This window comes from Phaenicophaeus curvirostris, chromosome 17 (assembly GCF_032191515.1).
Source record: "Phaenicophaeus curvirostris isolate KB17595 chromosome 17, BPBGC_Pcur_1.0, whole genome shotgun sequence".
In the NCBI taxonomy this organism is placed as follows: Eukaryota; Metazoa; Chordata; class Aves; order Cuculiformes; family Cuculidae; genus Phaenicophaeus; species Phaenicophaeus curvirostris.
In genome coordinates, this window is record NC_091408.1 from 14,839,255 (window position 1) to 14,862,092 (window position 22,838).

Below are 22,838 nucleotides of genomic sequence, written 5' to 3' on the forward strand. Positions count from 1 at the left end.
GCCTTTTTAAACATCCTGTCTACACTGTCAAATATTTCAGCTTCCTCTGAAAGCTGTGATCTGATATCTCCACCAATAAAGATGCTCTCCAGGTACATCCATTTTCTCTGAACCACCAGCCAGATCTAAGAACCAAATGTTATTATCAGAAAAAAATACAATTCAAACCCCTGATTATAAATAATAAACATTCATTATTTAATCCAGTACTTTCCTTCCTACCTCAATTACTTCACCAATCAATGACAGAGTTTTTTCCCAGTAGTGAACAGTTGAAAGGAAAGGACCCACAAATCGACTGCCCAAAACACTCTGAAGATTGACATTGTTGTCATCAAGAATCTCTAAAATTTCATCTACAGATCCCAGAATAAAGCCTCGCTTCTCAGTGCCTTTGAAGTACGTTTGTACAGTGAATTTCAGGTGTTCCCAGGTTTCTGCTATTTCCTTCACACCCTGCATGTTAGCATAAAGAGATGCATATTTCAGTCTTCAAAAACAAAAGAACTATAATCTCAGCATAAAAATTGAAACAATTAATTCAGCAAAAATTTTGCACAGATTTTCTAACTCTGGTGTATAAAGAAGGGTCTATTCCATAACATCGTAATAGCAACAGAATAGATCCTTCCACAGATCCTTTTTCATAGCCCAGACTTGCTTATCGCAATAACAGAAATCGAAATACTGCTGGCAAAGCCAAGATAACTGGGACTCTGTGCCATGTGGTATCTTATTAACAGAGCTGTTGGTCTTAGTTGCCATCAGTTACATCATAGCAGCTCCCTCAAGATGACTGAACTTGCTGTCTTCCCAATATAAAAATCTCAAATAAAACACAGACTGTTGTCATCTATGTCTTTTTAGTTTTACTGTGATTTTTTACATTACCTTCTCAATACTAAGTTCCTTAACAGCAGTTCCAACTGTTTCACTGATAACATCTGAATGTTTGTGAAGTTCCATAGCAAACATATTCTGCAAAGTGAATGTTTCTCCTGTCATTTCAAAACTTGTTCCAGTTCTCTCCATAAGGTCCTGCCAATGCCTGTTTTAAATCGACACAACAGTTGTACCAACCCCCATGATACAGTAAAAATGGAAACAACTGTCATTTAACATCTGATAATGAGACCATATTTAGCACTCTACAGTTTAAACAAGAACTAGTGTCTTGAATATACAGAATATCCTAGTCATGGTAGTCACCTTGCATGTTATTACACAAGTTCATTAAGCTAAGAAAGTGACATTTTAAGCCAGGATATGGCCATGACCCCAGTAATTGAAACTAAAAGCTCTAACAAAACAAGCAAAATCTTCCTATACAGAGAAACTGGATTTAAATAAATCAAAGCAAACCTTTCTCTTAAAGCTTCATTTTTCAAATCAAGCAACAAAGGAATAGAGTCTTGAAATGCCTTCATTTTTGTTTCCAAGTGAATGGCTACTGGTATCCTGCGTACTTGTCTGGGCAGCTTTCGAAGGGCTTTAAGAAATCTTTCAATTCCTTCCTGAAGAACCTGGACATTGAGGTTTACCCAGAGCGTCTGAGACCATTCCTTTTTAGCTGCCTGGGAACAAGGTCATCAGGAGGAAAAAAATCATATTTCCTTTCAGTTCTGACCAAAAAAATAAAATCTTTCCACTACAGTAGGATCTAGAGACCGTAGTCAGGATGCAGACGTTTGCAAGCAGAGGGAGAGACAAGTTCACACCAAAGACAGACTCACAGCCAAACATAACCAGTTATACAAAAAAATAATGAAAAGGAAATATGGGGAACTGGACGAGCATCCTTAAGAGCATACTTCACATGGCATTTTAATTCTGGAAAAAATTAAACTTATTGAAAAGTAGTTAAGATCAATTAAAGTCTGAGATACCCATTGTCACCTGAGATACCCATTGTCACCTGTGCACAAACAATATCCAGAAGTGGCTTCACTGAAATGAACAGGAGATGCGTGCAATAAAATGCCACGCAATAATTATTAGAGTGGAGGGGGGGCTGCTCCTGTCCAAGAAGAGTATTGTGTTGGGTCCAATAGAGGCACAGTCAGTCCTCTACTAACATCATTAAAATAATTTCATGGTGATAGTCAACTACAAGTCACAGTTTATTTCATGCAAAGGCTTAGGACAGAGTTAACAGTAACAAGTGGACAAGGCAGCCCCTTCTTTCCCCCAGCTTTTCTGAATACGTGCGCATACTCGTGTATGTGTGTGCCTGTGTACACACTGTGTTACACTTACTCTTTGTAACTCATAAATTTCATAGATCTGCTTTAGACCTTTCATATCATTCTGTGCTTTAATTAAGTCAGGGAACACTGTAAGTGGCAAGTCAAAAAGCTTCTCAGCACTGCCCAGTTCCTGACGAATTTTTTCCAGTTTTTCCACTTCTCTTTCAAAAATGGCCATAAGTTCCAGTCCTGGGAAAGGAAAGGAATATTTCTAGATAAAACAATCCCATGGGTCATGCGGAATAAATAATAAGACAGCAGTTGCATAAAGTCCGTAGAAGTTATGGTACTAAAAATGTCACATTCCTGGTTGACCAGTTTGTACATTAAAAAGAAAAGCACAATTTTCTTGTTTTACATAAAGTTGAGGAATTGTCTGATGACTAATATTTCTAAGACATCATTTTACACACATTAATTCACCTACCTTTATCAAGGTCTTCCCCAACAGCACCAGGTCCCTCAGTCATGAATTTTTGGAAGAAATCTCCTAAATCTTTGCTGTAGTCCTCAACTTGTTGCTGTGTAATCTAAAGAGAACAGTGTTTAAATTATTTTCCTTTCCATTTCTATTTTTTTTCAACATTAATTACAAGTATTACCTTTGCAAATGTTCTTTTTACTCCTCCAAGGTTGTGGTCAACTTCTGATGCTTCAAAGAAGACAGTCTCCCACTTTTCCCTAATCTTGTCGGCCATCTCTTGCTCTTCTTTATCTACCTAAACCAAAACAAGTAAAATCGCTCAGAAGAAATAATTAGTCACAAGAAAGTGAGGAATATGTTCTCACATAAATTTGCAAAACACGAAACCAGCATTGAGGTGATGTGAACCAAATTTAAACACATGCAATACGACCGTTTTAAAGCAGAGATACTGTTCTGAAAAGGGAGGTTGGACTAGGCAATCTCCAGATATCCCATCTAATCTCAACAATATTGTGATTCCGTAAAATGTCTTAAAAGGAAACCATTTATTCATTCATATATGAGGCATTTGTCTTCCCAAGCTCAAATCGGAAATGTTTTACGAGACAAGGTATAACATGCACTTACTGGAATATTGTACATTGCAAGAGTTCGGTATCTCTCCCAGATGTCTAAATATTTCACTTCCACCCTGAAGGACATGTCTTTGATCTTCGCAATTGTGCCAAGGACAACTCTCAGATCTTCTAGGGAATCTGGAGGTCTCTTAAGATTCTGTGATAAGCTCTGTAAAAAATAAAAATAAAAATAACTTCCAGAAGCAAAACTGACAAAGGCAGAATTATAATTATTAAACATAAAACACAAGTAAATAACGTGCAAATTAATTTTAATTTTTAGTCTATGTGATAAAGAGAACACATACACAAAAAAATAAAAACATCAAGAAAAAGTAAACCGCAATAGAGAAAGTGGTTTTCCTACAACAAAACAGAAGTTGCAAGCAGCAGGTTAAAGAGAACTTCAGAATTACCAGTATGAACTTTTCACCAGTACAGGAGTGAGAAGTCCTTGGTTTTCATGTTACTACTCTCTCCTGTTACCCCACTGCAGAGAGGGACAGCTCACCTCTTTACACACTACATACCAGAATACACCAATAGCTTCAGCCTATTTGGAGCATGGTTCAGATCATTACCAAGTACTCAGTGCTAGCTACATCGTATAACAGGAACTGAAAGCACCCACCTGAATCTCTTCCTGAAGGCTGAAGAGTTCCTCTCTTGCAGATTCATTAAGCAACTTTCCAAGTGAAATCATCCAGCCTCTAGCAATCTCCTGCACTGTGTAGGCTAAAGGAGCCAGCTGAAGCCTGATGAATTGCTCATCTTTAATCAACGGCTGTTGAGTCACTTCTTGAACTACCTTCATATAAAACTGCAACTCATCATCAAAGGTGACACAAGTAGGCTTTTCTGCAGCTAACCTCTCCATGACTAAGCCTTTGTCTAATTTCCACAGAGGCTGGTACCTGTTCCATTGGTTCAAATACTCTCTGAGAGAAGCCAGGAGTTTGCGGACATTATGAGTGATGAGAACAGCCTGTTCCATTACCAGAGGGTTCTGGGAGACATCACTGTAAAAGCTGAAAGTGATAACTACATCGTCCTTGACATGCTGAGGAGGGCACGCAATACATGTTCCATGCATCCACCGCACAAAATGCTAGAGTTTTCAAGACAGGGTTGAAAAACAGTTACTTTGTAGAAAGTCATTTTAGTCAAATCATTTGTAGAATCATTTATGTTAGAAAAGACTTTGAGTCCAACCATAAACCTGACACTGTCACTAAACTATGTCCCAAAGTGCCACATCTACACGTCTTTCAAATGCCTCGAGGGATGCTGACTCCACCGCTTCCCTGGGCAGACTGTTCCAGTGCTTGACAACCCTTTCAAGCACAGAAATTCAGCATTACTTAGAAGACAACGTAGGAAGTGGTGTGAATGATTTCTCAGATCAGTTGTTTTTCCGACAGCAAGAAAAGACATTACATTTTCACATAAACTTCAGAGAAAAGTTCATTTCATCCTAACAAAACCTGTATAAAATGTCCATTGATCAACAACACACGGAAAAACAGGTCAAACAGCCTGGATGCAGCAGTGGAGCAGAACAGCAAATCTGGGCATAGGAAGCACACTTAATCTAAATGTATTCATTTCAGGTGACATCTGAAATAATTTCTCCACCAGCACAGGGCAGGAATATTGCTACAATATTTGCCTTTTTTTTTCTGGAGAGAAGTTCAGTGTGAACATACTCATGCTGGGAAATACAGCTACAACTTTGCCAGCACACAAGATACTTCGTCTGCTATAAATCTGCTGTCCTAGATGTCTTGGATGCCCTTCTCCCCACATTCTCTGAACTGTTTTTCTGCAGTTTCAGAGGAGAGACCTAATATAGAGAAGGCTACTTTCATTCCTTATTCCACCATTCATACATCAGAAAGCAAAGTCTGCAGAGCAATCTGAAAACTATTTCCTTCTGATATATGGCAACTTAGAGAATCAAATCACATGCTTACACTGGCAAAACTGTTGAAAAGTAACAAATAATTTTGCCTGAATAAAAACTGTATGAAGCTTTATGGATTTTTTTTTCCTTTGTCATCAGTTTGTAAAATAGGACAGTCTGTAAAATCAGAACAATGTGTTGGATATTTTGATCTCAAGGTAAAGCAATAGGAACCTTCCCTTTGACATTTACGCTTGCACAAACACAAAGCGAGATTAATTCATTATAATCACAAGCAAACTCTGGCAATAGGCAAATCTTTATCAAAAATCACCTTAGTAACCTCAACGCAGTCTTGGATACATTGTACAGTCATTTTCTCAATCTCACTGGCATCAGGTTGCAAGATTATCTCGGGAGCAGACAAAATAGCTTCTGTGTGGAACAGAGGGACATTTCCAAGAACAGTTGCATTAAAAGCCTGCAAATTCCTGGGAAAGGAAAATAAAACATGTCAGATAAAGCAATAATCAGCTGCAGCCCCCATGGAAACATAACAGAGACTGCTATTGTGAGGTGTGTGCTTAGATACATAACCGTATCTGCCTGAAGTCATTTACCACCAATGTCAGCTGGAAACGCTGATGTGTATCAGAGCAAAATTGTCCCACTAATACTGATTTAATGCAAAAGCTTGACTAGCTAAAGGAAGCTATTGGAAGGAATGAATGTGGTGCAAAAGGACCCTGAGAGTACAGTGAACTCCACTGCAAGAGTTCAGCCAAGACAGCACAATGAAGTCAGCTGAGCATGGATCCGATTACAATGACACAGATCGTGAGAAGAAGAGATGTTGGGAAGATTTCATAATCCTGCAATGCTCTATTGTAATAATATCTTGCTTATAATAAAAGCCTATATAATACCTTGCTACAGGAACTTCCTTGGTCTCACCTGCAGCAGAATAGGTAAAGTAAAATCCAACAGTCCTTTCTTTTCATACTGGTGTGCCCTGCATTATAGAATGCATCTGGCACTCAGACACCAACTTCTGAAAACTGCATTCTTTAGTAAAACAAAAACTTGATCTTAAAAATAAACCAGGGATATGTAACCACACACACTACAGAAAACATATCTTGTTTCTCTCTTCTGCCAACAAAACGCCAATACCTGTTTTCAGATTTCTCCTCTCCCTTGTTATCAGCTCTTCATTCTTTGCAGGAAAAAAAGTACAAAACCAAAAATGTCTCAAACTGTAAATCACTGAGGTGTTCAAACAGAGCACCAGTACACATACTGATCAACAGATCCAGAAAACCCTGAAGATGAAAGACTGAAAATCCATTAAAGCAAACAGTTTACTTACTTCACAATTAACTGTGTCAACACCTCGTAAATCCTATTTTCCCAGTATGCATAATAGGAAGTTAATTTTGGAGATTTGCCACTGTTCGTATTGGCAACTTGTTCTTCCACTTTTATTAGCAATTGTGGAATGGCTGTGTACTTTCTAACCAGGTGTGTCACAGCTTTGGATCTTTCACATTTAACATACTCAAAAAATTCTTTCACTTCTGCAAAAGGTACAATAAATAGCATTATTAACTGCAAAAGACCTAACAGACTTGCATACTGAAATACTTAGCTAGGCTTTCTTCAGGAATACTAAATTAAACTTGTATTCTGACAAAAGATGTCTACACATTTTAATGCTTAATACACTAATATTTCAACCCTCTGGTTTTATATGGATTCAATCATTTGATAACAATCACTAGATGTAGAAGTAACCTTGTTAGGACTTTAAAAGCATTCAAAGAAATTTGGTCCATCACCTACTCCCTCGAGTGACTGGTAGACAATTGCCTCATGGCCCAGAAGGGGGCTGATGCTCATGAAGATTGTAGCTCTAGGACTACATTACTACATACAAGAAGGATAGGAAATCAAAGGAAAGCTAGAGGGAAAGTGATCAAAAGCAAGGTAGACATGAGTCAAATCATCTACCTGTATACTCATCTTTGTTTCTCTTGCTGATATTATCAGCTTTAGGGTACTGAAGCTCTGCTTGTGTTTCCTCTGTTACACCATGAAATACTATTGTGATTAGTTTTAGTAACAACTAAAAGGGTTGATCTTAGTAACTAAGAATGCAAAGTAGCAGACAGAGCAAAATAAAATATCACAGAGCTTGGAAACAAAACCAGAAGGACTTACTAGGAAGTTCATCACCATTTTTTGAAGATGGAAACTTAAAGAGATTTGTTGATCCTATAAACAGAAGTTTGTTGTTTATGTCTTCAGAATTATCACAAATCTGATGGACAAGCATTTCAAACTTCCTGATGGCTCGAGTACATTGGACAATAAAGTCACCAACGCCTTGAAAGAAATGAAGACTGGGTTTTTTTTCTTTTAACAAATATTTCACCAATGAATCAAAATTGCTACAACCAGACGTGTTTTATCTCTAAGAATTAACTCATGCTCTGCAGAAAGACAGATTAGATGATTTCTCACTAATCCTTCACATAGTTCCCCTACAGCTGTTAGATCTAAGGCCTATTTTCATTCAGTTTTTTTAAATATAATAAAAACATACAAATGGATCAGAGTTTGTCTAACCTCCTATTCTGACCCTGACCATGGCAATATGATTTATCATTTAGGGATACATTGCTGTCAGATGTGCTGTGACATAAAAAATAGATTGCAGCATTGAAGACATTGTTTTACTGAAAATCAGTATTTAAGGTCATTTTTAAATAGTATCTCCATTACCTAAGGAGTTCCAGTTGAGTCTTCTGTGCCCCGATTTGAACACTTCCCAGAGGTCTTGAATATGGTCATCAAGAAGTCTGGTTTCTGCTTCATTCAATGATCCCATTAATTTGTGATAGTGATCCAGCATGTTTTTCAACCCATTTTTATACCTAAGGAGTGCAAGAAACAAAACAACAAAACATAAAACCACAATTTTCTGGGAATACAGCTCTGAACTCAGATCAAAGAGCAGGTCACTTCCACCATTCCATTCAGACTTCCACAAAATGCAAAATTTGCAGAAATAACCACTGAGTTGACTACAAACACAATTCATTTCCTATTGAAAACAAAAGGAAAAATTCACATGGCTCAAATAGCAGGTAGACAAACCTCTCCTGCCGCAACTCAGAAAATGTGTTTAAGTCAGCCCTACCTTGAAACATGTAAGTGAACTCAACAGGTGAACTTTAAAACCCAGTCAAGGCTCTTACAGGTGTTCCTGTGTGCTAAATGTCTGTGATAATTTGGGCAAAACTAACCTGTCCAAAGCTGCACAAGAAGAAAGCAGCAGTGAGTTTGCCTGTGACCTGAAATCTAAAAGGCGCTTACAATTAAATCACAAAATAAATTACTTCCCTTGTTTTTTCTCAGATGTGATGAGATGTGAATTTGTATGACACAGTCCTACCGGGTGAAGGATACGACAGCACCAGAGAAAAGCTTATTAGTGCAACATGGCCATTAGTAATTTCACACTTAAAAAGAAGTCACTAAGAGCTCTCCTATTTCCAGGCTTTGATGACTCAGAGCCCATGCTGGTTTGGATTGTCACAAGTCTGTAGTGAGCAGATATTCTGTTACAGCCTTACCTATGATACTTGTCTTCCTGTAATGCCACATATCTTGCTATTTCTGGGACTGGAAACCCTAGCTGTTCCATGTACTTTGTTTCAGTGATAGTCTCCTGGAGCATGGGAGAAAAATTCACTAGGAAGTGGACAGGTTTTTTTGTGGTGACAGGTTTATCTGCTGCAGAGCTCTACAACACAAGAAAGGGCAACAGAAATAAGAGGAATACCAAACTGTTAACAACGCGAGAAAAAGGTTAGCTCTTGGAGACATTTGGTAGGGCAGGAGGTAAAAGTCAGAATGGCTGACATTCAGAGCAATGCCTTTGGAATTTGTTAGCAAACTCAGCATTCTAGTTTCAGAAATTATACACAACTATCTCTTCAGTGAAAGCTGATTACAAAAAGCAAACAAATCACCTCTGTTTATACACTACTGCAGTTACAACAGAAATCCCAATGGAAGTTCATAATCAGACAAGTTTAGCTAGAACAGGATTCTGCATGGGCTGTGCTGGAAACCTACCTCTACCTAACTTCAATCCCAAGTCACCAAAAAGTTGCACAAAACCCCCAAAATTAACAGGAATTACAGCATAGAAGAAAACACACAGTAAGAACATTCATCCATTTGCGAGGTCATTCAGCAACCATGTCTTATAACAGATCGCAAACAATTCTGAGCTCAGAGCTTGCAAAATTTTCCTTTCAAAAATTGTTTATTTTTCTTAGAAAAAACTTACTGAGCATCAGACAGGTTTCAGTTCTTCCTCACAGTGAAGTCTGAGATACCATTTTCCTGTATCTTACCTGCTTTAAAGTCTCTGAATCAACATGGGTTGCATCCCCATCAATGCTGACAGTTAGCAGAGTATTTTTCAGTAACAGTGGGAGTACCTCTTCTGTCTTAACTCTCCACTGACTGTATTTTTGATCTTCGTACTCTTTCATCTTCTTGGCCACCTGAAGATACATATGTTTTACCTAGAAATAAAAATTCTGTGTAATTAATTTTAAAGACCATGAGAAGTGTTCAACTAACCTTCCTTAATATGGTTTCTAATTTTTATTAGATGAGAGGGCAACTAATGCCTTGTAATTCATGCAGGTGATGGAGAATGTAGACTCTTGAATTCTGTCCCTGATTGTGTCACTGTCCCTCTGGGAAACAGTGGGAAGGTCTCAATCAGCTTTTGACATCTAACATGGTTTGCTGTGTGCAAAGGCATTCTTGGAACAACACCACACATAAGAACACTTTCATATCTTTAGAAGAAGGGTATGAAGAAAGTATTTCTTCCTTCATTAAATGTCAAAAGAACCAACGTACTTCCTTTCCACGTTCAGTAGCAAGCAAGTCCTCTACTTCTTGAAATCGAATAATAGTGTATTTGATTCGATAGAAAAGGGATCGGGACCAGTATATTGCTCCAGCCACTGGAGGATGATTCTTGCACAAAGGCGGATCCTTCAGATTCTGAAGAAAGATTTGCTTAACATTTTCAACCTGAAGAGGATAAAATATTGCAGAGTCATTCCTCCACTTGCTTGCCTATGGTACACTGCACAAGCTCTGAAGATAATTCCAGCAGCAGGATAAAAGCAATTCTTTTTTTTTTTCTTGCATCTCTTGTTTGTTTTAATTGCATTACCAAGAACGTATTCCTTTCTCCATTTTTTTTGAACTGTTATTGCGGCAGCATTTTCTATAAGATTACGTTTTACTGTTAAACTCAATGTTCTTTGAAATATCAATAAAAAGGCTATGACAGGAAAAGCTTTCCAAAATATAGGCTTCAACATGTCACAAATTACTTCTGCCTTCATTCTTGATTTCTGGCACCTTTTGATCATACCATGAACTTGTGCATCACAAGAAAGCTGTGCGGTGTGAAAGACCTGTTTTCTCAGGAAGAACTGCTGTTGAACTGCTGTTCACAAGGTAAAGGAACAGCCACAAGCCTTGTTGCATTCAGAGTACAAATATCTTTCAGTTCCTATGCAGTGCCAGACATACAGAGATAGGCACATCCACTTCAGCTAACCTTTCCCAACCCAGGGATTCTAAACTACACTATTTGTCCAACAGAATCCAAAAAAGTGAGAGCAATTATTATGTTTATTTTAAATAACTGGTCAGTCTTTCAAGTATTAAATGACATTATCAGGTATTTAGACATACATGCAGATACACGATTTTCACTAAGTAAAAAGCTTTATGTATTACATAAGAATTCCTTAAATTTAATACCTCTTTAGAGTATTGGTCCAAAATATCAGTGAACTTCATCATCATCTGCTTATTAATGGCTTCATGACAGCAGATGTGTTGGAAGTTTAATAGCATGTCAAATGCAGCTTCTGCTGACCGAAGGGTCTTAAAAGATTCATCAATGAACTTTTTGGTCTTTTCTTCAATAACCTAAACAAAGGAAGAAGGCCAAAAAATCCTATCACTTAAAGATCATCTTGCAAAACCAAGAAAGGAAGGCAAAATGAAAATACTTTTTTTATAATAGTGGACAAGCATATTTTGCTATTTTTCGTCTTATAAATTATTAACAAACTGATGGCTTTCCCATAAGCTGCAGGAAATTAATGCTACTTATTGTGCTTGCTGGGTAGGTACATAAATCATAAAAAACATAGTAGCAATTTGCACTCAATGCATATTCTTAGCTGCCAAGTGAAGGTCTTAATGAATCCAGAAAAGGAAGTTTTACTTCTTTGTAAGATATGATTGGACATGTCCACACACAAGCACAGGCAGGCTAAGTGTAGCCTCTGCTCATGCTGTAGTGATTCTGCCAATGAATGACAAGTGTGTTTCACCATTTTCAAGATAAAGTGAAACCATAAACAAAAACAACTTGGAAAGAGAATACTGATGTAAAAAGTTGGTTCCACACATTTTCATTTGCATATTTATGCATATATTCCTTTGTTTCACAAACATACATTTTTTTTTAAACGAAAATTCCTAGCAGGAATTTGTACATAGGAATTAATGAGGCAGGGATCGTAGTATATGGTACTTACTGAAACTTGTTCTTTAAATTCTTCCATAATTAATTTCCAGTCATGTGCACTTTTGATGCTAAAAGGGTCAAAAGCCAGCTCTTCCATAGGACGTGTCAGCCCTTTTATTCCTCTCACTAGATCATCAATACGCTTTGGGTCCCCTGTGACAGCTTTCAGTTCAGGATTAAATATACTGTAAAGCTCTTCAATGATCTGTTGATTCAGAAAAACATAACAGAAAGCTTTTTCTGCTATTTGACACATCTTTCTGATATTATTTCTTTAAAAAACTAAAAACAGCTCAGAGAATGATCAATTCATTCTGTGATTTACATTTTCTATAAAAGACACTAAGTAGCTTTATGAAAAAACCCACACTCTACAGGCCAAACACCAACACTTCAGTTAAGACAGTTACTCCTAAGTTGTTACTCATTTTTATTCCATTTTTCGCATACATGGTTTTTCCATACACAGTCTACAGCATCTGACCATCGATGGGTCACTAATATTTCTAGCTACCCTCACTTAAATTAGCTAAACAGCATCTCCCTATTCGTGTTATCCAGCAATTGATATACTGATTCATATATAGTCCCATTTCATATTACAGTTTACTTGAACAGTTATTTTATCTAAAATTAGATCATTAAGCTGATAATTAATGCAAACTGCAGATGTGTGAAACAGTTGTTACAAGGCTGTATGTTCATAGCAGTAATGTACACAACAATATCTTTCCTCAAGCAGTACCTTGAGAGGAGTTATTTCGTCTCAAGCGTTCAGTGGAGCTTTGCTGGAATCAAAGGCACTGCTCAGGCCTTAAACCCAAAACCACTCACAAAGCTGAAGGCTGTTAACATTTCAAAACTGCAATACAAAACTCTCCTCTACAGAATAAGACATTGATCACACAATCCCTTTATTTAATGGCTACATTACTACCTGCAAAATATCATAGAGATCTTGACAGACTGAAGCCATATAATCCGTTTTTTCAAATAAACGTTTTCGATCAAATTCCCAGTGTTGCTCTCTTCCTGAAGCTTCAATTTGAGCACGAACATCAAAATAACCATTCTTCCACTGTTCAAGAGTCCTTTTTGCTTCTGCTACTTTCTTTTTGGCAGCAGCTCTGTCTTCTCTGTTAATCAAATCAAAATGGTTAAGACAGTATAGATACAAAAACCATCGATAGAAAACTATATCACAACTGCATCAATATATTCTCATTTAGCAACTTCTAATCATACAAGATCAAGACAAAACTTAGATCTGTGATTTCTTATTTTTCAATATGACTGATTTTGAAAGAAGATATTATTTCAGGACTGATTTTTATAGTATTTATACCACATTTTTACTATTGTAATTCTGTTGGTTTTTTAGATTTATGTCCTTTCAAGCCAAAAGAGGACAAGCACCTATTACTTCAGCGCTGATTCAGTAATTTATGAATATTATAAAACAAATTTACTTTTAAATGGCCTTCTAATACAACTTCAAATAGTGAAAAATGCAAAAACTACTTGATGAAAATGTTACCCACTGCACCACATGTAAAGCAAGCAAAACTTTTAATAAATACAGTCTAGTTAAACAGGAATCCAGTACTTACTGAAATAATGTGTGTAAAACCACAACTCTGCACACTCTTGTTGAAATTTCCCATGCAATTCGTTCCATGAGAGGTGCCATCCATTCATCCTTGTAATGTCGTGAGATAACCCATACCATTCTCAGGGCATTCATCAGTGAAGGAATTGTATTCAGAACAACACTAAACTCAGTGCCATACGTTAAATTCTATGAATGTATTATAAATATTGTGAATAAGATGTCATGAAAACACACAGGTACATATTCAATAAACCAGTATTTATTCTACAGATACCTGAAGTTAAGAAAGTCTGTGATATTATTAAACACATAACCCCGTCAAGAAAACACCCTGGTGCCTAAGCAACACATGTGGTTCAGGATGTGCAAATCCACATCTATTGCTACAAATGCTTTTTAGGTACTGCCTCATTAATGTCCTCTTTTCTGTAAAAGACATCTCAAGACTCATTTTGGCTCAACTCTTCATTTGCATGTTTGAATGATCTTCAATAAAACTTAAAAACTGAGACATTAGGTGTAATCAGTGATAGAAGCTATTTCACAAATGGAGTAAAGAAATCTTTGTTTTCCCCAGCTGAGCTATGCTATCAGTTTCTCCCAAGGCTTTGATTTACAGACTGAGCTGTTCACAGCTCTGGGCTTCTGCTGTCAAATATTAGACCAACGGTAACTCAAAGAAAATATGCAAGTCCTTTTCTTATTAAATATAAAAAAGCTAACAAATAGCTTTACTGCTGATAAAAAGTAAAAAATTAAACAAGAGGTGATTATATGAACAGAGAAATCAATCTCAGGTAACTACAGTTAAAACTTCACAAAGTTACCTTCAAATGGTGCTCGAGAGCTGAAAGACATTTAATGTTATCTAGAGCTTCCATGTGACGTTTTCTGAGGTCACTTAAGACTATCTGTAAACCTCCAATATGCTCAGATTCAGCTTCCTGTAATATTTTCAAGACTTTTTGCACTTCTGGAAGCTTTGTCTGCTCAGTAAGAACACTTAAAGTATCATTTATTTCACGCCAGAGGTCAACTTCTGCCAGAGGACCATTACCCTAAAAGTAATGCGGAATAAAATAAAAATTCTAAATCGGCATTATGAAAGAGTGAAAACCTTTAACCAGGACTGTATTTAGAATCATAGAATCATTTTGTTTGCAAAAGACCTTTAAGATCATCAAGTCCAACCATAAACCTAACACTGCCAAGTCCACCAGTAAACTGTGTCCCTAAGCACCACATCTACAGGTCTTTCAAATACCTCCAGGCATGGTGACTCCAACAACTCCCTGAGCAGCCAGTTACAGTGCTTGACAACCTTTTTGGTGACGAAATTTTTACTAATATCCAATCTAAACCTCCCCTGGGGCAACTTGAGGCTATTTTCTCTTGTCCTGTCACTTGATGCTTGGAGGAAGAGACCAACACCCACCTTTGTAGAGAGCAATAAGGTCCTCCCCTTTTTACACAGAGTGAAGGGAACTGCTCATGGGCCCCTTAGTTGGAGCTTGCAAAAGCTTATGCACAAGTAACTTTGTAGACATGAAATCCCTCAGTACATTTACTGCTGTCTGTTACACGTGCATTTGCAGAATCAGAATCTTAGAACCGGATTTTTCTGTGTTCAAGAGAGATGACTTTTTTCAAGAAAAAATATAGTCATATATTAAAAAAAGAATCACTGCAGCTTTTAATATTTCATGGCTATCTTTAGAAGAGTGCACATAACAAAAGTGCCTTAGTTTTCCACAATTACCCTGTGTGGATAGGATCTGTAGTGAGTTACTCTATTTTCTATTTATATTCTATTTCCCAGATTCATACAGTTCCCAGTACTTTTGTTCCACTTTACATCAATTACAGAATGGTTTCCAACAATCAGATGTGAAGATGGACCAGAAATGAGCAGTAACCATTCAAAGAGATTCTTGTGGGGAAATGCAGTAATGTCTCCAGGAATAAAAGGAGCTTGGTGTCAAAGGCAACAGTACCTGTGGAACCTTTTCCAGTTGTTTCTCTAGGGCAGTGGATATTGATTTCTGCCAGGTCATTGCAGAACTTTCCAGAGCTTTAACCACTTCTGGAACTGCAGCAAGAACAGTCACTTCTCCCTCTAGATTTATAGTTGGCATCTCCAGGTTAATATCTCCTACTGGAAGAAAAAGCACAGAGAATTAACTGTTTTGTTCCGTCAGCATTGGTAAAGCAACATCACCCAGAGGGCCATTCCTTGGTGAACCTCCTGCTGCCACATGCTCTGAATAGAACAGTGCTGGCACAGACTGGACACTCACCTTCAGTTTGTTCCGTAGTCTGATGGGTAGCACTTAAGAATGTTTGCCCATTCATTTGACTTTCATTGCTCACTGGAACATTACAGTATTCCACAGGCTGTTCTTTATTTTTTGCGAGCTCAGTCTCAGGTAAATTGTTTTTTTCAGAATCTGTGTTCTCACTATCTGGATGAACGGAAGCTTCCTCAGTCTGCTGCTGACCATAGGAGGGAGCTGGCGAAACCACCTATAATTCAAACAGGCACCACAGATTACACGGTTCATATTAAAAAAGAAAACAATACATCAGCTTACTAGCAGTTCACTTAAGCGTTGGATATGTTGTTCTAAAATTTCACTGAAGTGCATTTCCTTCCATTTCATCACTTTATTAACATTCTCTCTGCCTCAAGCTCTGCAGAGAAATAGCTCCAGCATGTTTTTACAAAAGTCTATCAACACAAAACCAAACGTATCTGCTGTCACACTCAAACTATTCTCATATAGGGCCACAAAAATGATGAAAAAATGCCTGTCTCCACATCTTTACAAAAATGTGGGAAACAAAATATCAAATAAGAATTAAAAAAACTTCATTTTGTCATATGAAGGCCACTCATTAAATATTAGTGTTTCTTATGCACAATCCATATGGTCAGCAGAATACTAAATGGGCAAATCAGTCAGAAGCACTTGAGACTTCATAAATAGAAGTTGTAACATGTTTACCTGTGAGATGACATTCTTTAGCATCGGAAGAATATCGTCTGTCAGTACACCAAACTTTATCACTTTTGGAAGAACCTCATTAGCTTCAGTCAGGTCATTAGGTTCAGTAACTCTTTCTAAACGGTTTACAAACAGTTAGCATAAATCTAATTGTTTGATATAGAAAGCATAATAAGTTAAATAATAAGTTAAAATTCCAATAAAACAAACTGTGTTCGTAATAAGACAGGTCTGATACCAGTCACTTGCAAAGCCAGTGCTGTTTTCAATAGTGTAGATGCTTTCTCAGAAAGGGTAGAGGAATAGAAGTGTCATCATCTGATTCTAAGCCTTTACAATCCAGCCTTATAGCTAGGTGGTTTTCTGTTCAAACAAAACACTAGTCTTGATTTGCAGTATTCTACACATGGACCAGGAAAACCTTGCACAGCATTGCCACAAAATTACCAAATATATCATCATAATTTTCTTTTTGTCTCAAATGCACTGTTCTAGAAAAACTGAAACTAAGGGGCACACACAATATACTTTGTAGCTTCAAACCCCTCACACTGCTGCTCCATGAGTCTACATGAATGTTTGTGTTGGGGACAGTCTCTGGCACTAAACTGGAGTTAACAGACTGTTGATAGTTCCTGGATGTAGGTGTGGACAAAGCTGTTTGCTTTAGTGTAGAAGCTGTTTCCTGGTGGGGCTAGAGCTAGATACCAAGGTCTGATTGCGACCAGAACCAGGGCTACTCCAGATGCTGGAATAATTCCTGTCATTGGCTGTATGATAAAAGTATGAACTACCAGAATGGAACATGCTGCTGTTGTGTATCAGAATTTGAGTCGAGTCAGGAACTCTGGTACTCTAGTTGTGCTTATCACTCCACTATGGTTTAACTTTTACATACAGCTCCTCATTTTCAAAACACTTTACACAGTTCTAGCAGCTGTAGTAACTAAATCTTCTTAGTTCCTCTGAGTACTGCAGGGAAGCTTCATCCTTGCTGGTAAAATGCAGTGGATGTGTAACTGTCCATAAATTTCATATGAAAAGCGTTCCTGATTCCCGGTTCTACTCCGAGAGTATTCATACCCAATTAATTAAGCTGGATATCCACCATCCTGAACCCCAGTCAGTACTATCTTTTCTCAATGTCAAAGTACTGTTCAATGCAAAGACTGAAAATGCTGAGCCTGCAGTATCAGAGCACATACCTTTGGTGTCTCTCAGAAAATATACAGTAAAATCGGACACAAATTCTTCAGGAATGTCATCCAGAGCTACATAGAAACGCACTTTGTCAACTTTAGGCTCTTGTAGCTGAAATGGAAAACAGAAAGGATGTATGACTATTATGATTTGCTGCCACGTATCTTATCTGAAAGAAAATGTGAGCAAATGCTGTGAGCAATGGGACAGAATCATTAGTTTAACTCCAATATCTTCACATTGCTGTAAATTGCTAACACAAAATGTTGAAAAGTCACTCGGCTAGCAGTAAAAATTATCAGCTTTGGAAACAATGTTGATTTCCAAAAGAGCATTAGTGCTTGAAACGTAAGATACCAGAAAGCACTGAAATGCCTGCCCTCCATGCCTTTCTGAGTATGTGCACACATCTACTCCCCTTCCACCTACTTCTCAGTCATAAAAGAGGCTCAGTTAGAAACCCCAAGCTCCATCCTGACCATCTAATCAGGCAAAAGACTGGAGGGACAAAAGCCTTTGCTCACTGTTCCATACATGCTCCTCTTTATCTAGCAATTACTCTAACTGTAATTTTTCTGCTACAAGCAACTCTGGAAACAGCTGCTGTGGTACCCAAGTAACTCACTGCTGCATTTTCTCACCAAAAGGTGGCATTTCACCAAGTAAAAGACCTTTGCAATGTTTTGTCAGTCACTGTCTGAGGCTGCGGCTGACACCACAGGACATGGGTTTTGAAAGGAAATTCCTGTTCTAATAAAATATTCTCTTCCATTCTGTGCTCTGCACTGAACCCCCTTAATTTGCCTACCAGCCTTCCTGAAACATTTGCATCAGAAAGCCAGCATCTTCACAAAAGAACAAGGTGAAATACGACCGACTTGCCTGTGGGGTGTGTTCCACACTGTCAGTTGTAAAGGTTTGCTCCAGTTCAGACCCACTAGAGGGAGCTGATCCATGAGCTAACACACTTTCATTGTCTGTAGAATGCAGAGATTTCTTGCTTTCCTGAGTCACACCTAAGAAAGAATAACATAAGCAACTCAAATAAAGAACAGCTATTCCTCAATGGATTCTTCCAATTTTCTTCTCAGACTAAATGCCTGAGCGTTTCTCTCCATCTTCAGCATCACCATTCAATAACCAGCCATCAAAATTTGGTGTCAATTGTACATTTTCCCAAAGGACAGAACATATCTCTAAATTAGAGAGATATGGATTTGATGGGTGGACTGTTTGGTGGATAAGAAATTGGTTGGATGGTCGTATTCAGAGAGTAGTGGCTAATGGCTCGAAATCCAGATGGAGATCTGTGACAAGTGGTGTCCCTCAGAGGTCCGTACTGGGACAGTGCTGTTTAAAGTCTTCATCAATCATACAGACAGCGAGATTGAGTGCATCCACAGCATCTTTGCAGATGACACAGGGCCAAGTGGTGCAGCTGCCACACCAGAAGGACAGGATGTCATCCAGAGGGACCTGGACAGGCTGGAGAAGTGGGGCTGTGTGAATCTCATGAGGTTCAACAAGGCCAAGTGCAAGGTCATATACCTAGGTAGGGCAATCCGAGGTTTCAAAACAGGATGGGGGATGGTGTGATTGAGAGCAGCCCTGCAGAGAAGGACCTGGGGTGCTGACTGATGAGAAGCTCGACATGAGCTGGCAGTGTGTACTCACAGCCCAGAAGGCCAACCGTGTCCTTCAAAAGGACACCATCAAAAGAAGCCTGGCCACCACAGTGACGGAGGGGATTCTGTCCCTCTATTCCTCTCTCGTGAGACCTTATCTGGACTACTGTGTCCAGTTCTGGAATCTTCAGCATAAGAAGGAGATGGAACTGTTGGAACAGGTCCAGAGGAGGCTACGAGGATGATCAGAGGGCTGGAGCACCTCCCGTACGAGGACAGGCTGAGAGAGTTGGGGGTGTTCAGCCTGGAGAAGAGAAGGCTGAGAGGAGATCTTATAGTGACCTTCCAGAACATGAAAGGGGCTCTAGGAAAGCTGGAGAGGGGTGGTTTACAAAGGCTTGTAGTGATAGGACATGGGGCAATGGGTATAAACTGGAGGGGGGCAGATTTAGACCAGACATAAGGAAGAATTTCTTCACCATGAGGGTGGTGAAGCCCTGATCCAGGGAAGTTGTGGCTGCCCCATCCCTGGAGGTGTTCAAGGCCAGGCTGGATGGGCCTTGGGCAGCCTGGACTGGTGGGAGATGTCCCTGCCCATGGCAGCGGGGCTGGAACTAGATGATTTTTAAGGTCCCTTTCAAGCCAAACTATTCTATAATTCTATGTAGAGTGGGAAGTTGAAACATATAATTCCTTTAGCCCACTTACATCCACACCAGGTTTCAGCACTAACTCTCATGGTCTTACTTTTTTTGCACCACATGAACAAAATTCTTCTATGGATATAAAATACCAGGCCAGTATTCTTTGCTTCTGCAAGGAACTGTTTCAGAAGCTTGTGAGATACTGGCAGCAGCAAAATAAATCTCTGAGCCATTGAGAATCAGCTCTCTCTTCTGACCCCCTTCCTATCACTTTTCCACTATTTTTTTCTAATTTTCTGAGAAAGGCCCCTCTGGTCCAGTACTTCAACCACTGTACTGCAATCTTAACTCTTAACGGGATCACCACTTCTATCTTCAACAAACTACATCAGAATAAAGAGGAGAGCTTGCAACTCTTAGGACAAGGATAACTATTCATTCCTACTAAAGGGAACACACTCATTCTAGTTATTTTAATCAAATTAACCTCTCAAAATCTGAAATTATAAAAGCCAGTAAGAGACGTTGCTGACAAAGAATGGATGGAAGATCTGTGTTTGAGGGTTGACTTTGTTTATCCCAGTCAGTCTCTTTCTTTCCATCTGTTTGGATAAAGACAAAAGTGCTAAACAGGGACAGGTTTCTTTCAAAGGAGCATCCTGAGGCAGAAGCCCCATTGCCTGTCCACAAAATCAGATCTGCTTTCCTAGGAAAAGCAACTGTTGATGTTACAGATGCTGCTAGATCTGCTTTAGAGCACCTCGTGAGCCAGTCACACTCAGCCCCACGCGGTGCCGCCTGAAGGGATGGACACCTTGTCCATCCAAACCACCTACTTTCTTCCAAGGCCACAGAGGTGGCAGCTTCAGCCAGCTGCTCAGGAATGAGGTTATCTGCACCTTCTTCCTGCTGCTCCTCTGCAAGCCCGTCAGCTTCGCCTGTGTCTGCACACACAAGATGGGGGAAAGCAGGATAAAACCACCCTGCAGCAGCATGAATCCCACCAAGGGACAACTAGGGGAATGGTGGGATAGAAGGGGTTCAGGAAGACATCCTAAGGCAGGGGGGGTGGAACTGGGTGATCTTGAAGGTCCCTTCCAAGCCAAACCACTCTCTGAATTTATGACAGGATGGGAAGGGGCTCAGGAGGCTCGAAGGAGGGGAAACGGGGAGGGAGGGAGCAAGCTGGGGCTCAGAAGGCTTGAAGGAGGGGAAACGGGGAGGGAAAGGAGGAAGGGAAGGAAGGAAGGGAGGAAAGAGGGAAGGAATGGAGGGAAGGAAGCTGGGGCTCCGGAGGCTTGAAGGAGGGGAAACAGCGAGGGAAGGGAGGAAGGGAAGGAGGGAAGGGAGAAGAGAAGGAAGGAATGGAGGGAAGGAAGCTGGGGCTCAGGAGGCTCAAAGGAGGGGAAACGGGAAGGAAGGGGGGGAAGGAAGGGAGGATGCTGGGGCTCAGGAGGATCAAAGGAGGGGAAACGGAGAGGGAGGGAAGGAAGGAAGGAGGCCAGGGCTCAGGAGGCTCAAAGGAGGGGAAACGGGAAGGGAGGAAGGTAAAGAAGAGAGGAAGGAAGGGGGCTTTGGCTCCGGAGGCTCGAATGAGGGGAAGCGGGGAGGAAAGGGTCCGGGGCGGTCCCTTCGGGCCCCTCACCCGCGGGCTCCCGGCCGCTCCCGGCCCTCAGCAGCAGCAGCGCCGCCGCCCCCTCCTCGCGCTCCAGGAAGCGCCGCGCCGCCCGCTCCTCCCGCCCCCCGAGCGGCGCCGCCGACCCCAGCCCCAGCGCCGCCAGCGCCCGCTCCCAGAGCCACCGCACCCCGACCCCCCGCGCCATGGCGGCCGCGCGCGGCCACGGCAACGGCTGCGGGCTGGGACCGAGGGCCGGGCCCTGCCCCCTGACACCGGGGGGGAGGAACTGCTTAAAGGAATAAGCCTGGGCAGAGCTCAGAATAAAGAGTTCACGTAGAGAATCACAGAATCACCAGCTTGGAAGAGACCCACTGTATCACTGTGTGCAGCCGTTCCCATCAAACACTAACCCATGTCCCTCAGCACCTCGTCCACCCGTCCCTTAAACCCCTCCAGGGAAGGTGACTCAACCCCCTCCCTGGGCAGCCTCTGCGAGGGGCCAATGATCTTTTCTGTGAAAATTTTTTTCCTAATGTCCAGCCTGAACCTTCCCTGGTGGAGCTTGAGGTCGTTCCCTCTCGTCCTGTCCCCTGTCCCTTGGGAGAAGAGCCCAGCTCCCTCCTCTCCACAACCTCCTTTCAGGTAGTTGCAGAGAGCAATGAGGTCTCCCCTCAGCCTCCTCTTCTCCAGCCTAAACACCCCCAGCTCTCTCAGCCGTTCCTCATAAAGCCTGTTCTCCAGCCCCCTCACCAGCTTCATTGCTCTTCTCTGGACTCACTCCAGAGCCTCAACATCCTTCTTGTGGTGAGGGGCCCAGAACTGAACACAGGATTCGAGGAGCGGCCTCACCAGTGCCGAGTCCAGAGGGAGAAGAACCTCCCTGGACCTGCTGGTCACGCCGTTTCTGATCCAAGCCAAGATGCCATTGGCCTTCTTGGCCACCTGGGCCACTGCTGGCTCATGTTCAGTCACTGTCAACCAACCCCCCCAGGTCCCTCTCCTCCAGGCAGCTTTCCAGCCAGACTTCTCGTAGTCTGGAGCTGCACAGGGTTGTTGTGCCCCAAGTGCAAATTTCCATTCTAAAAGAACAAACTTGTGAACTTTATTCTGGGCTTAATCGATGTGCATCTTTGATTCTTGGAAAGTGTCCCCTGTCTCTAATCCTGGACCCAGAGGGGCCGGGGGTGAGAAGAGACCCGGGAGGAGGGGGGACCCGGGGTGGAGGGGCTGCTGCTCGCCCCAAATGTAATAAATTCTGAAGTATCTTTTGCCCTGGTGTGTTCTCAATGTGGGAC

General features: G+C 40.5%; 1 protein-coding gene across 1 annotated transcript in view; it reads right to left on the reverse strand.

The window, feature by feature from the left end:
* The window catches only part of DNAH10 (dynein axonemal heavy chain 10), a 58,789-nt gene extending 37,041 nt beyond the window's left edge, over positions 1-21,748 (reverse strand). The window contains exons 1-28 of the mRNA XM_069871255.1: positions 21,571-21,748; positions 20,762-20,869; positions 18,539-18,672; positions 17,662-17,767; positions 16,457-16,572; positions 15,749-15,974; positions 15,446-15,603; positions 14,279-14,509; positions 13,450-13,637; positions 12,777-12,975; positions 11,850-12,044; positions 11,062-11,232; positions 10,141-10,317; positions 9,621-9,794; positions 8,832-9,001; positions 7,978-8,129; positions 7,414-7,578; positions 6,563-6,770; positions 5,528-5,684; positions 3,922-4,398; positions 3,301-3,459; positions 2,849-2,965; positions 2,674-2,776; positions 2,257-2,435; positions 1,363-1,574; positions 892-1,048; positions 223-456; positions 3-125 (exon numbers count right to left, since the gene is read on the reverse strand). Coding sequence (XP_069727356.1) covers positions 3-125; positions 223-456; positions 892-1,048; positions 1,363-1,574; positions 2,257-2,435; positions 2,674-2,776; positions 2,849-2,965; positions 3,301-3,459; positions 3,922-4,398; positions 5,528-5,684; positions 6,563-6,770; positions 7,414-7,578; positions 7,978-8,129; positions 8,832-9,001; positions 9,621-9,794; positions 10,141-10,317; positions 11,062-11,232; positions 11,850-12,044; positions 12,777-12,975; positions 13,450-13,637; positions 14,279-14,509; positions 15,446-15,603; positions 15,749-15,974; positions 16,457-16,572; positions 17,662-17,767; positions 18,539-18,672; positions 20,762-20,869; positions 21,571-21,748 — 4,974 coding nt within the window. The remainder of the gene's footprint in view (positions 1-2; positions 126-222; positions 457-891; positions 1,049-1,362; positions 1,575-2,256; positions 2,436-2,673; positions 2,777-2,848; positions 2,966-3,300; positions 3,460-3,921; positions 4,399-5,527; positions 5,685-6,562; positions 6,771-7,413; positions 7,579-7,977; positions 8,130-8,831; positions 9,002-9,620; positions 9,795-10,140; positions 10,318-11,061; positions 11,233-11,849; positions 12,045-12,776; positions 12,976-13,449; positions 13,638-14,278; positions 14,510-15,445; positions 15,604-15,748; positions 15,975-16,456; positions 16,573-17,661; positions 17,768-18,538; positions 18,673-20,761; positions 20,870-21,570) is intronic.
* Between the last annotated feature and the right edge of the window lie 1,090 nt (positions 21,749-22,838).